This window comes from Tupaia chinensis, unplaced genomic scaffold (genome assembly GCF_000334495.1).
Source record: "Tupaia chinensis unplaced genomic scaffold, TupChi_1.0 Scaffold145907_1, whole genome shotgun sequence".
NCBI classification, from domain to species: Eukaryota; Metazoa; Chordata; class Mammalia; order Scandentia; family Tupaiidae; genus Tupaia; species Tupaia belangeri.
Genome location: NW_006205765.1, coordinates 1,038,913 through 1,053,678, shown reverse-complemented (window position 1 = coordinate 1,053,678; position 14,766 = coordinate 1,038,913). Strand labels below are relative to the sequence as shown.

General features: G+C 55.9%; 1 protein-coding gene across 1 annotated transcript in view; it reads left to right on the top strand.

Annotated features, from left to right (window-relative positions):
• SPEG (striated muscle enriched protein kinase) overlaps positions 1-14,766 on the top strand; it is a 68,022-nt gene that overhangs the window by 14,845 nt on the left and 38,411 nt on the right. Inside the window, 3 exon segments of the mRNA XM_006168670.3 lie at positions 2,259-3,565; positions 5,875-6,018; positions 6,556-6,738. Of these exon segments, the coding sequence (XP_006168732.2) occupies positions 2,259-3,565; positions 5,875-6,018; positions 6,556-6,738 (1,634 nt within the window).

The window sequence follows — 14,766 nt, the reverse complement described above, 5'->3', positions numbered from 1 at the left end:
CCCATGTGGGCCTTTTTCTGGGAGGAACAGAACCTTTCTGCACAGCAGCTCCCGGGAGAGCAGGAGAGAGCAGGGGCGCGAGCCAGCAACCTGGAGAGAGAAGAGAGCGAGGTGGTCAGGCCAATGGGGCCAGGGCCTGTGGAGGCAGGAGGATGTGGGCTGTCGGGGAGGCAGGGAGCTGAGAGGGGCTAGAGATGGGGCTGGGGTGGAGGTAGAGGGCTTGGAGTGAGAGAGAGGGGCATGCGATGATCTGTGGGGAGCACCTGAGGGTGGGGTTCAAGGTTGTCCTGGTAGAGATGGTAAGGAGAGATGGGGTGGGGTGAGGCATTGGAGCCATTTTTGGAGAACTGGGGGCTGGTAGACACAGGAGGGAGTGCTGAAGCAGAAGCGGAGAGTGGTTGGTAGAGGTATTGGGGGACATTCAGGGAGCTGGGAGGGGGCCTGGTTTGTGATAGATATAGGCGTGGAGGGTCCCCTCAAGAACTTGAAGGAAGGGCTAGTCGGGGGGAGGCTGTTTTAAAGGTGGTTGGAGAGGTTAGTGGGGGGCCAGGGAGAGATCTGGGGCAGGGGCAAGGGAGGCTTCCTTGGCTTATCTTGTTGGCACTACCCGATGCTCCTGTGCCCTGGACTTGCCTTTCCTTCCCTGCCTGGCTTTACCAGGTCCCAGCCGGAGCCTGGAGTTGCTATGGCAACTTCGGAGGAACCCATTTCCTTAGTGATGTCTGTGGTATAGACTCTGGCCTGGAGCTCAGAGCTGCCAGCAAGAGGCCTCTGCTATCCCTGATTTCTCTCCAGGCCTCGCCCAGTTCCCAAAGGCCAGTCCTCTGGGACTCTGCCGTCCCTCCCCCTGAGTAGACTTCCTCCCTGTAGGTGGCTGGTGAGGTTTTCCTCCCTTGGGGCACTGGAGATTGCACCTCCCTCCTTCCCCCCATTAGAGGTGGGTCTGTAGTGTGGGTGGCTGACCCAGGCACCCAGGCGGGCTAAAACATCTGTACACCCAGGCACCCCTAGAACTTCTGCTTGTGGCTGGTGCCCCACTACTTTTCCTCCCTCCCGGGCCCCCAGGAGCCCTTGAATATCTGGGTTTCAGCCCTAGCTGTGTCACCTTGGTAAGGCACTTCATTTCTTCTAGGCCTCAGTTTCTTCATCTATAAACAGGGTAAGTGGGGTAATAACAGTTTCTATTTCCGAGGACTGTGTGAGGATCGAATGACTCAATGCATTTTAAACGCTTAGTGTACGTGCCTGGCACACAGTAAGAATTCAGTGAACCGTTTCTTACATTTTTATTAAGCCCTCTGTAATGTGTCAGGAATGAAAATAGCTCTCAGGTTCCTTTTCTTGCTAGTCTATGTTTGATGCTCCCCCCGAGGGTCCCGATTGGGGAAACTGAGGCCCAGCTCGGGCATCACAGCTCTGTTAGGCGAGAGGAGTATTCTGACTCCTTCCTCCTCATCTTTTCTTACAATCCCTATCTAGGCCTACTCAGTTATTTCTGAGCACAGACCTTTGGGGACTTCTGTGCTTCTCAGAGGGTGAGTTTCAGGGACCACCTAGGGGCAGGACCACGTCAAAGGCGTATATGGGGCATAGTGAGCCAAGTGATGGGGGCCTGGGTATCTCATTGCCAGGGACCTCAGTTGCCACTCACTGTGTCCCATCAGCATGGGTGGCAGTGTCAGGAGTGGACTCTGGTCTGTAGAGGGGTGGGGTGATTAGAGGGTGGAGCATTGCTCCCCAGGACTTGTGCCTGGCCAGGGAAGTTGTGCATTCTGTGCCTCTAGGGGCCATGGGGACAGGGGTGTGTCCTGCCGAGAGGGTGGGGCCAGCTAGGGGCAGGAATGAGTGGGAGACTGCATTCCTGAGAGGGCCTCTTCCCATCCAACCCGTCTGTTTTCCCTCTCCACCTCATCCTGTGGGTCCGAAGCCTTATTCTTTTCTTTCCCTCATGCTCAGTTCTGTTTCTGCTGTTCCCTGGCTTCCGGGGCTGGGGGGAGGGGGCTGGCCAGAGCCCGTGGGGCTGAGTCTGTACCTGGACCCAGCCACTAGCCCAGTCTTCTGATGCCAGAGCCGCCAGCCTCTCCCCAGCACCTGCTCTGGCTGTGCCCGCCTTTTGGGGGTGGGGGACAGGAGGGTCTGGTCTGTGTCACCCCCCCAAGCCTGCCCAGCATGCCCCACCGCCCAGTCCCTGTCACAAGCTGAGGGTCTCAGAAGGGAGGCCCCCTGAATCTTCTGCCCCTCTCGTCTTGGTTCTGCAGCAGCGTCCCTCAGAGCGGATTGCGCAGGGAGGAGCCTGACCTGCAGCCTCAGCTGGCCAGCGAAGCCCCACGGCGCCCGGCCGCGCCGCCTCCCTCCAAATCTGCACTGCTCCCTCCGCCGTCCCCTCGGGTGGGCAAGCGGTCTCCACCGGGACCCAGCACCCAGCCCCCTGCCACTCCCACGTCGCCTCACCGGCGCACTCAGGAGCCCGTGCTGGCGCTGCCCGAGGACACTGCCGCCGAGGAGAAGCGAGGGAAAAAATCCAAGTCGTCGGGGCCCTCGCTGGCGGGCACGGCGGAGTCCCGGCCTCAGACGCCACTGAGCGAGGCCTCGGGCCGCCTGTCGGCGCTGGGCCGTTCGCCGAGGCTGGTGCGCGCCGGCTCCCGCATCCTGGATAAGCTACAGTTCTTCGAGGAGCGACGGCGCAGCCTGGAGCGCAGCGATTCGCCGCCGGCACCCCTGAGGCCCTGGGTGCCCCTGCGCAAGGCCCGCTCACTGGAGCAGCCCAAGTCGGAGGGCGGTGCGCCATGGGGCACGCCTGGGGCCTCGCAGGAGGAGCTGCGGGCGGCGCCGGGCAGTGTGGCCGAGCGACGCCGCTTGTTCCAGCAGAAGGCGGCCTCGCTGGACGAGCGCACGAGGCAGCGCAGTCCGGCCTCGGACCTCGAGCTGCGCTTCGCCCAGGAGCTGGGCCGCATCCGTCGCTCCACGTCACGGGAGGAGCTGGTGCGCTCGCACGAGTCCCTGCGCGCCACGCTGCAGCGCGCCCCATCTCCTCGAGAGCCGGGCGAGCCTCCACTCTTCTCCCGGCCCTCGACCCCCAAGACCCCTCGGGCTGTGAGCCCCACCGCCGCGCAACCACCCGCTCCCAGTGTCGTGGGGAGGCCTGGGGACGAGCCGGGGAGGCCCCGGAGCCGCGGGCCTGGGGGCAGGACGGAGCTGGGGGAAGGCCCGCAGCAAGAAGTTAGGCGTCGGGACCAGTTCCCGCTGACCAGGGGCAGAACCATCCAGGAGTGCAGGAGTCCTGTGCCGCCCCCTGCTGCCGATCCCCCCGAGACCAGGACCAAAGCCCCATCTAGTCGGAAGCGGGAGCCTCCGGCGCAAGCTGTGCGTTTCTTGCCCTGGGCCACACCGGGCCAGGAGGGCGCTGCTGTACCTCAGACCTTGGAGAAGAACAGGGCGGGGCCTGAGGCCGAGAAGAGGCTGCGCCGAGGGTCAGAGGAGGACGGTCCTTGGGGGCCCTGGGACCACCGAGGGGCCCGCAGCCAGGGCAAAGGTCGTCGGGCTCGGCCCACCTCCCCTGAGCTCGGTAAGGCCTCAGGGAGGGCTGAGAAGGTGCTTGGACCTAGGTGGGAGAGGTTTAGGGGAGCGCAGGACCGGTTGGCAGGAACATCGCCTGGCTAGGGGCTACTAGGCTGCTGCCGGGGTGCGGTTTGCCAGAGAAGGTACCCAGGCTGAGTGAGTGAAGGCTCATGAAGGGCCCTGGTGCTAGGACCTGCCACGGAGGAGTATGTGTTGGAATGGAGACTGGGTGGAGCTGCCCCGTGAGCAGAAACTGGTGCTGGGTTTCTGCCACAGGTCCCTTGGGTCCATTGGCTTACTAAGCTGCCGGGTCAAGGAACAACACTGCAGGGAGGCACTGGTAGGACCCCTAGAAGCCCTTCCACACCTTATCTGTGGGAGAAGAGATGGTAGCCAGTCTCAAATAATTTGTCAAGTTCCTATTACAGGCACACTTTGGGCCAGCCAACTCTACTTGACCCTTTCCATCCTGGCCCCATCCCCTGAGCCATCTTGGCCACCCTGACTCCTAGCTTCTGTCTCTCATCCTTGCACCCCTGTATCAGTGCCCCGACTGGCCCTGCACCTGCCAGCCTGTGTATGGGCTCCCAACCTTCCCATGGGTGAGCAACCTCACGTTCAGGAGAATGCTTCGGTCCCTACCTCTGCACATCCTGAACATCAGGTTGGGGCCCAGGTCTGCGGAGTGGCAGAGGAAGACATCCTTGGCTCCCATCCACAACCTGCTGCTTCCCCAGGTGCCTTGACCCACTGTCCCCTGGAGACCCTGCCAGTATTTATTTCGTTGCACTTATCACCCTATATTTTTCTTCATCAACGTTTTTATTTTTAATTTTTTTAATTTTTAAAGATTTATTTATTTACTTATTTAGATTTTGTTTTGTTTTGTTTTCCTGTAGGGAGTATGCACTCACCAGAGAGAGACAGAGAGAGAAGGGAAGTATGAAATCTCCCCCCAGGGAAGATGGCTATGCTGCCAACCTCTCTCTGTTCATCTCTCAGGATTTTGGGCACTCACATACATGCTCCTGGAGTGATTATCAACCATCCCATGTAGAAAGTTGACCATGTGGGATCTAGCCACCCCAACCACCATGCCACTAGCTAGCCCTCCATCAAAATTATTTTGCATTGGGACCAGCAGATGGTGTAGTGGTTACATCGCTGGACTCCACATGGCTGACCGCGGTTCAAGTCCTGGACCTGGTGGCTTGAAAATCACACCAGGCACGTGTGCATGCATGCCCAAGATCCCAGGAGGAGAAAGGATTGCAGCATGACCATTCCCCCTGGGGGGCGATTTCTCATTTTGCTTCTCACAGTCTCTTTCTCTGGCAAGTGCACATGCTCTGAGACAAAAACCTTTTAAAAAGTTATTTTGCATTTAAATATCACCACCTCAAAATCTCTAGAGATTAAACCCTGTCTGTTGTCCTTGCCACCATTACTGCACACCATAGCCATATCCTAGGCATGTTGTTAGCTGGACACTCATCTCATTTTTGTCTGTTGGCCAGCTCTGCATCTTACAGATGGAGAAACTGAGGCAGAGAGGTTATCTATTTTGTCCAAGGTTACATAGCTAGAAAACAGCAGAGCTGGGATTCCACTGCTCTTTTGGTCGCCCGTGTGGTGGCATTGTCCTTTATCTAGCATATAGGATGTCAGAGTTGGCAAATGCCCAGAGAGGTGCACGACAGTGGAGTTTTGTCATCTCTCTGTGTACATGAGCTTCCTGTAAGCAGGGACACCTCACTTCCTGCTGTATCCCTGGTGCCCATATGGTGCTCAGTAAGTGCAGTGCACTGCTTGGAAAATGGATGATCTCGGACTCACCCACCTGCTGCTCCCTGTTGTGAACCTGGTTGCGTCATGGACTTGACAGTTCACGACATGTTGCCCTGTGTCACTGTGATTATTGTTGCTGTTAGCCTATCCTCTGTTCCAGAGCTGGCACAGTTTGGTGCCCCCCATAGAGTGCCTTGCATAGGGCCTGATGACCCTTAGGTGATGACGGGTGTATGTGAAAACATACCTGCCTTCCTCCAGAAGCCAGCACCATTGTGGATGGAGCTGAGGAACACCCCCATGCACATATTGCCCTAGCCATCCTGTCCTGTTTGAGAATCCTTGCTCTGGCTCCCTTTATTCCTGTCTCAGGACATTCGGGAGAGAGACCCTCTGCTCCCCCAACCCTTGCCGTCAGAAGCCCCTCACTGGGTTTGACTTTCTAGACTGCAGGGCTGCCAGCGCCCTCTCTCCATGAGTCCCCACTGGGATCATGTCCCTTTACCCTGTCATGTCTGTGTCTGCCAGAGTCTTCAGATGACTCCTACGTATCAGCTGGGGAAGAGCCCCTGGAGGCTCCTGTGTTTGAGATCCCCCTGCAGAATGTGGTAGTGGCACCAGGGGTCGACGTGCTGCTCAAGTGCATCGTCACCGCTAACCCCCTGCCCCAAGGTGAGCTACTGGGCTGGGCCTGGTTAAGGCTTAGGTTGGAGTGGGGGAAGGAGGAGGGAGGCTTCCCAGAATCCTCTGTGGGGAGGGGTGGGGAGAGGGGGATTATCCACTCTAGGGACTGCATGGCCATTCCCCCTGGCTCCTGTCGGGGTGCAGGGGGTGGTTCCCAGGACCTTCTGGGAGAGGAGAGGGCACCTCCTCAAGGTTCCCTGCTGGGGAGAGGAGTGGTGTCAGCTCCTGTGTGGTGGGGTGGTGGTGAGGTCCCCAATGTGAGTTGCCTCCCCTGTGCTTCCCCACAGTGTCCTGGCACAAGGATGGGTCAGCGCTACACAGAGGGGGATTATCCACTCTAGGGACTGCATGGCCATTCCCCCTGGCTCCTGTCGGGGTGCAGGGGGTGGTTCCCAGGACCTTCTGGGAGAGGAGAGGGCACCTCCTCAAGGTTCCCTGCTGGGGAGAGGAGTGGTGTCAGCTCCTGTGTGGTGGGGTGGTGGTGAGGTCCCCAATGTGAGTTGCCTCCCCTGTGCTTCCCCACAGTGTCCGGGCACAAGGATGGGTCAGCGCTACACAGCGAGGGCCGCCTCCTTATCCGGGCCGAGGGCGAGCGGCACACCCTGCTGCTCAGGGAGGCCCGGGCAGCTGACGCCGGGAGCTACACAGTCACTGCCACCAACAAGCTGGGCCAGGCCAGCTGCGCCGCCACACTGGCCGTGAGACCTGGTAGGAAGCCCGTTGGGCCATCACCCCTCCCGGTGGTTCTGAGGTTCTGGGCCCAGGTCCCTTCTACTCCTAGTTGGGGCTCCAGCATGCAGCAAGCATGCACCGACTGCTCGGGTGTCGGCCCTGCCTCGGAGGGGTGGACCAGATTCCCAAGGCACACACCAGGCTGACCAATTCAGGAAGTCAGTGAAATTTGTCTTTAGACAGCCTCTAAATGCCATCCTCCTGTGGCATTTCCCTGAACAGGGTCCTGTGGGGAACGCAAATTGTCCTTGAGTCTCTAAGAGAAAAGAATCTTCCAGCTCAGAGGGTTAAGAGCTACCCTGAACCCTCTGAGGGTGTTTTCTCCATAGGACAGTGCCCCACCCCCACTGAAAACGGGCACTTTCACGTGCCCACCCTCCTCCCCCTCCTACTGAACCCCAGCCTAAAGAGGGTGCAGCTGATGGGTTTTGGGAGATGGTAGTGAGGCTGCCTGGTTTTCTATTTTTAGGAAAGCCCTCACTTGGTGTCGGGCTACTTCCTCTGGGTTTCAGCCCAGTTCCTTCCTGGTTCAGGCAGGGCTGGACTGGTGTCAGTGTGTGTGGCCAGTGCTGCTCATGCAGGTGGCTGTGCCTGACCCTGTGCTGACCCTGGGCAGTGGGGGTGCGGAGGTGAGGATGGGCAGGGAGGGTTACTGAAGTGAAAGGCACAGACAGCCCAAAAGAGGGCTCCACTGGGTGACCACACAGAGATGGGGCAGGTGAATCCAGGGCCTGGCGCAGCTGGCCCGTTGACTGTGTTCTGGGATGCCTGTGCAGAGCCCTGAAGGAAGCTGAGATTCAGCCCTGCGGGGGGGAGGGGGAGACATGCCGGGAGGGGGAACAGCACACACTGTTCTGTCCCTGTCTTCTCCTAAGTACTGCAGGAGACAAGGTGACGGCCTGCGTGCTGTGGTCCCAGGCCTCCGCTCCTTCGCTGTGAGGGAGTTCTTGGTGGTGGTGGATCTCAGTCCCCCTCTGTGGCCTTGTGACCTGGCAGGTCTTCATCCCCCTTAGCTTCCACATCCCTCCCAGGAGCACCTGTGTGAGGCTCTCTCCTCCTCCTCACCCTTCCTTCCACGCTGAATCATAGCTGTCCTCACTGCGTGCTTCCGCCCTTCCATCACCTCTGGGATCTGGCCTCTGACTCAGCTCCCAGCTCTCCTTAGGGGGCCCAGGCCTGGCTCTTGCACTCAGGTCCATACCTGGTTTAGGCTGAGATTTGGCAAGGGGCGGGGTGGGGGGAGGGGCCCACTACTGGCTCGGGGCCACTTGGGAGTTTTTTATGGTTGGGAAGGCAGCTTGGGGCAAGGCAGCTGTCAGCACTTGACTGGGAGTTCTGTGTCTGCCACGCTGAACGTCCTGAGCTTGGGTTCCTCATTTGCAAAGCAGAGATAATTACACTGTCCTCACAGATGAAAGCGAACCGTGTGAATGAGCTTTCTGAACTGTAAAGCTGCAGACAAATGTTAGTGGTTAGTGTTATTAAGGGGTAACCTTGTGCACAGGCACCTGGGCTTCCATGAGGATCTGGGAAGCGGATTCCCCTTCTCTGCCTGTTTATTCAAACTGTGTCTTGGGGTCTCCATTGGGGGCCTTGCAAGGCCCCCAGCCCTCAGCCCCTCCACATTTCCCATCCCCTGTGTCCTCAGTCCACCCCAGCATCTCTGCACCTTCTCCACCCTGGGGAGCCATTAGTCTCTTGCACCAGGCAGACTGCAGGAAGAGAGCAGAGCCCCTAAGTCAGGCTAGCTGGGCTGACTCAAGGGCCCCAGGGCCCGAGGGGCAGGCACGTGGATCTAGACTCAGCTCTGGCTATTGTGGAGCAAGCTGACTTTCTTACCCTACAAGGCGCTGTTTGGTCGGGAGTGGCTGGCCAGGGGCCAGTGGACGCAGAGCAGCGGGAGGGGGTGGACCCAGTGGGTGGCACAGACATTTGGCAAGGCGGGGGTCCCAGGCCTGGAATCTGTAGGGAGTGAGGGGCGGGGCTGGGGGAGGTGTCTGGCAGTGTGGTTGTGGGGGTGGTAGGAGCAGGTGGAGGGAGGGAGTAGGTGGTGTCTTGGAAGAGGCGTGCATGGAGCCACTGCCCTGTTTTGCTCTCCCTCTCTTTCCCCACGCCTGCCCAGTGCCATGGTAACCAGGGCTGGTTGCCCAGGACCTGCTGGGGTGCCCACCTCACTGGGGCCTGCCTTCGAGAGCCCACAGCTCTCAATTCTTGGTTGGGAAGCACAGTAACTCCCTAGTTACTGTGGGAGTTGGGCAGGTTGACAGGGTCTGGTTCTTGCCCAGCCCTAGGGCACCCCCATCCTACTGAGTAACTCTGCTGAGACCATAGCTGCTCTTTCCAAGAGGCATGAGGGCTGGGGCGGTGCCTGGGGAGTGTGAGAAGTGTGCTTAACTGAAGCACAGCCTCTCTGCCGCCGCCTGCATCCGTCACACGAGCAGTTATTGAGTTCCGACCTGATGCCAAGTACTCCATCGCTCCGAACTGTGTTTTCTGCTCACAGAGTGCCGTGTTCTTTTTCCAGATCCTTTCACATTACTTCCCTTGAGCTACATTGTGTCATATATGTCCCTAGAAGGGACACGTGACAGGCGTTGATACTCCCATCTTACAGCTAGAAAGACAAAACTTTGGAAAAGGAAGTGACACAGAGTCTAGCACCAGGTCAGCAGCCTTTATTTATTTATTTATTTATTTATTTTGGAGAGGTTTTCGCTATAGGGCGCGTGCGCTCGCCAGACAGACAGAGAGAGACAGAGAGACAGAAAGCGAGAAATCACCCCCCAGAGGGGATGGTCACGCCGCAATCCCTTCTCCTCCATTCTCTTCTTGGGATCTTGGGCACACACGCACACGCGCCCGGCATGAGTTCTAAGCCATCGGGTCCGGGATGTGAACCGCAGTCGACTACGTGGGAGGCCAGCGACATAGCCATTACGTTAACTGCTGGTTCCCAGGTCAGCAGCCTTTATTGAACGTGCGCGTCCAGCCTAGAAACGTTACAAGCAACAAGTGGTTTAGGATGATGGACATATTGGGTTGTCAGAAAAGTCATGACATATTTTTCTATGCAAAAATGCATCACGACTTCCAAGAACACAATAACTCATCTGCCAAGCAAATAAACTTGGTGTGGATAGCAGAAAAAAGAACGTGGCTAGTTAGCACTTACAGGTACATTGCATGCACCGGGCCCAATGTGGACTGGGTTGTAGCATTTAGTCTAGCCCTATGAGTAGGGTCTGTTACTATGCCATATTTCAGATGAGGAAACTGAGACTGGGAAAGCTTTAGCAGATGGCTCTAGAGTGGTCCTGATCAATAGGACTTGCTGTGATGACGGGACGGCTGTGTATGTGCAGTGCCTGACATGGTAGCCACGAGCCACATATAGCTGTTGAGCACTTGCAGTGTGCCTAGAGGAACTGAGGAACTGACCTTGAAAACTCACTTCATCTTAAACATCTTTTTCTTGCTGGAGGGTATGTGCACTCATGCACATGCACAGGAGAGATAGAGACAGAGAGACAAAGAAAGCACCCCCCTAGGGGCCAGCGTAGTGGTGAAGGCATTGGACTCCTACATGGCCAACTATGGTCTGAGTTCTGGACCTGGTGGCTTGAAAATCACACGGGATGCATGTGTGTGCTTACGTGCTCCAAATCCCAAGAGGAGCATAGAGGAGAAGAAACCAGCATGGCTATACCTCCTGGGAGATGATTTCTCACTTTTCTTCTCTCTGTCTCTCTCTGTTGAGTGCATGTGCCCTACGGCAAAAACTGGTCCTGTTGGGATTAAAGCATGCCCAGTGGGATGTGATCATGCCACGATCCCTTCTTCTCCATGTCTGCATCTCGTCAGGATTTGGGGCATGGATGCACTTGTCCCCTGTGTGTTTTTCAAGCTGCTGGGACTGATATTTGAACCACAGTCGGTCATGTGGGATTCAGCTACCTAATCACCTGGCTTGACTGCTGAACTATAGGGCCAGCCCAAGTTCATTTTATTTCAATTACTGTGCATCTAAACGGTTGGAGCAGCCAGTGGGATGCTTGACACCAGGAGCATAGGGCCAGTTGGAAGCTGGAGCCATGACAGGAAGCCCTGCCTCTGGTCTCCAGGTCTACACTCCGAATGACCACACTGTCGAGTCCCCTGTCCCACTCCTCCAAAGAAGTGTTTCAAGATTAAGGTGGAAACATGCTCCTTGGCTCTTAAGGAGGGGACTGCCAGTGCCCCTGTGGGTGGGTCAAATTGAGGTTTCTTCTTCCTCTTGTCCCTCCCCTTGTCACACCTGTGACCCTACTTACTTCCTCACATATCCAGTGTGAGAACTGGGTGCTGGTCAGGAGGAAGGAGGAGGTGGGGAGCTCTGTGTACCTGGGCCTCCATCCTGCCACCTTCAGTCCTCCCCTCTAGTGCAAGTTGCATGTAGTTGAGCCGGTGGTTCTAGCATTTTCCAGCCAATACTTTGGCCTTTTAGCTGGCTGGGTTTTTTTTATCTGTAAAATGAGGGTCTTCATAACTCCTGGCCTACTTGGTAAGGTGCATAAGGCTCTGCGGGGAGGATGAGTGGGCTCAGGACATTGGATCTGGCTGGTGGATCTGGCTCTTGGATGTTCATTCAGGTCCCTAGGCCAGCCAGCAAGTGGTGGGGGCCAGCTGGTGGCATCATGGTTAAGACAGCTGGATCCCCTACTAAGTGAGAGATTCGAGTCCTGGACCTGGTGGCTTGAAAAACATTCAGGGTGCATGCATGTCCAAAGTCCTGGGAGGAGAATGGAGAGAAGGGATTGCAGCATGGCCATCCTGCTGAGACAGGGGAGTGGGGAGTGCTTTTCAGTTTCACTCTTTCTGTCTCTCTCCAGTGAGCACATATGCCCTGTAGCGATTTGTACAAGAAAAAAAAAAAAAAAAAAAAAAAGAAAGAAAGAAAGGAAGGAAAGGAGCTCATTTGGGTCCTACTCAGACAAAAAAGAAGATCTGTCCCCTCTCCTGCCCCTACCCCGGGCTGACTGCTACATGGTTCCAGGTTTTCCCAGCAATGGCAGTGACTGCCAATGGAGGGGAACTAGGAATGCCACACAGCTCCAGTGGTCCAGGCTCAATAGGGGTTTGAACAACATCTGAAGAAGCAGCGTGTCATGGTCCACTTGATCAGCCTCAGCCCTCCCTCTCCTCACCTGTCTGCCAAGAGCAGGGCTTCCCGACAGGTGGTGTCCCCAAGGCTGTTACCTAGAATGGGGGGTTATCACTCACAGCCTGCCAGGAGAATGCAGACCTAATTTACTATTGGTGCACACGCTTTATCTTACCCAGAGCAACCCAGTGTAATCATATGTAAGAAATTAAGCACTTCTGTGGCTAGGTCAGGCTGACCTTGTGGAATTCTCTTATGCTTTATGCATTTACTTTTTTTTTTTTTTTTTTTTTTTTAACGACTAGAGGGCACATGCGCTCTCCAGAGAGACAGACAGACAGGGAGAGGGACCATTCCCCTGGGGAATGGTGTCACAGCGCAATCCTCCATCCTCCATCTTTCCCTCTTTTCAGGATTTTGGGCCCACATACACACACACACTCGGTATGTTTCTCAAGCCACTGGGTCTGGGATTCAAACCATGCAGTCAGCCATGTGGTATCCAGCCATTGTAATTACGCACCAGGGCACCCTGTGCTAGAAAAGAAACTCCCACCTCCTGGCTGGCCTCCTTTCCCCTCCTTTCACAGTGGGAAGTCCACAGCCAGCACAGAGACCTCACTGAGACAGTGCATGTGGAGGGCAGGGCATGAAGGGCCGAGCACCTGGAAGTCTTGCTAAACTTCAGCAGGTTAGTCTCCTCCTCAGAAATTCTTGGTGGGGCAGATCGTGGCATAGCGGTAAAGCGCGATGCTCTGTGAGACTGACCTGCACAGTAAGATCCCAGCTACGGGTCCAGAGACCTCCCTATATGCCAAGCATACATGTGCCCATGATCTGGGGCTGACTGAAGGCAGGGCTGGGAGAAGTAGATTGCAGCATGGGACCCTGTTAAGGGTGTTCTCTCTCTCACTCTCTGTTTCTCTTGCTCTCGTGGTTTCTCTCTCATGGAAGGGATAAAGGAATACACTTTTACTTTTTTTTTTTTTTAATTTGTTATAGGGCGTGTATACTCTCCAGAGAAAGTAAGAAAGCACTCCCAGGGGGATAGCCAATCTCTTCTTCACCATTCTCCTCTGGGGATTTTGATCATGCTTGCACATGGGCCCGGCATATGTTTTTTTTGTTTTATTTATTTATTTATTTATTTATTTATTTATTTTTGAGAGATTTTCACTGTAGGACGCGTGCGCTCGCCAGACAGACAGAGAGAGACATAGAGACAGAAAGCAAGAAATCATCCCCCAGGGGGGATGGTCACGCCGCAATCCCTTCTCTTCCATTCTCCTTTCAGGATCTTGGGCATGCACGCACACGCGCCCAGCGTGAGTTCTAAGCCATCGGGTCCGGGATGTGAACCGCAGTCGACTACGTGGGAGTCCAGCGACATAGCCATTACGCTAACTGCTGGTTCCCCCGGCATATGTTTTTCAAGCTGCTGGATCCAGGACTTGAATCATGCAGCCAGTCATGTGGGATCTGATGGCCTTAACCACCACACCACCTAGCTGGCCTTGAATAAACATTTTAAGAAATTCTAAGGAGGGGCCAGCAGGTGGCATAGTGGTTAGGATCTTGGACTCCCACACGGCTGACTGCAGTTGGAGTCCTGGGCCCGGTGGCCTGAAACTCACTCTAGGCACATGTGTATATGTGCCCAAAATCCTGAGAGGAAAATGAAGAAGGGATTGTGGTGTGGCCATCCCCCGAGGCGGGGGAGATTTCTCACTTTCTGTTTCTCCAGTGAGCATATGTGCCATATAGCAAAAAAAGAGAAAGGAATGCTAAGGAGCCTCCCTTTTGCCTTCAGAGCAAAGGCCACATTCATTAAGTTGGCCCCCACCATCTGGACCCATCAGGTTGCAGGGGCCAGAGGTCTGAGGATAGCCCAAGGGTGGCCAGAGGCAGCTGAGGGGTGGTAGGCACCAGAAACACGTCATGCCTTCTCGCTTTGTCCCTCTTTAGCTAGGTCTGTATCAGACAGCTGAGCTACAGGCTCCTGAGCGTTTTCTTCGGCAGTTTCCCCTGCCCGTAGTGCTTTTCCTTTTTTCTTGCTTAACTGAAATTCGAATTCCAGTACTGTCTCTCCCCTTAGTTCCCTTTCTCCCAGAGCTGAGAGTCAGCTCCTGCTCTCTCCTCCCATGGCCCTCATCTCACTACCTTATCCTTCCTCCTTGCTGTTACAGTCATGAATCTGGTTACCAGCAGAGGCTCCTGAGGACATGTCTGTGTCTTCACCCCTTCTTAGCCTCACAGCCAAGCCTGGAGGCCCTCCTGGACAGTGAGGGGCTGTGAGGTTGCCGGGACTGTGTGTGCAGCTGCAGGGAGGGGCAGATATCCTTGTGACTTTTTGAGCCCTTGGAACAACTCGACTGACACGCAGAGGCTGAGCAGGACACACAGCTTATGGGGTAATGAGCTCTGCCCAAGCGGAGGTGGGGAGGGCAGAGAAGACCATGGGGCGGGCTGTCAAAGTGTGGTCCCCAGACCAGTAGCCTCATTGTCACCTTGGGAATGGGTCAGAAATGTAAATGGTCAGTTCTAGCCCACACCTACTGAATCAGAAACTCTAGGGTGGTAGCCCAGCGGTCTGGCCCGAGGAGCTCCTAGGTGATTCATATGCACTGTAGACTGCAAGAACCACTGCTATGGAGTTAGAGACCTTGCCCAAGATGGGAGCCAGATGGTGCAGTGAGCAGCACCTGGGCCGCAGGGTCAGCCCTCCTCGGTTCAAAGCCCTGCTCTGAAGTTAGGGCTGGCCTACCACGAGGGTTAGCAGTGGTCTCTAATCACCTGGGGTCTTTTCTTTTTTCTTTCTTTCTTTTTTTTTTTTTTTGCCATGTACATGCGTTAGGAACCGGTGG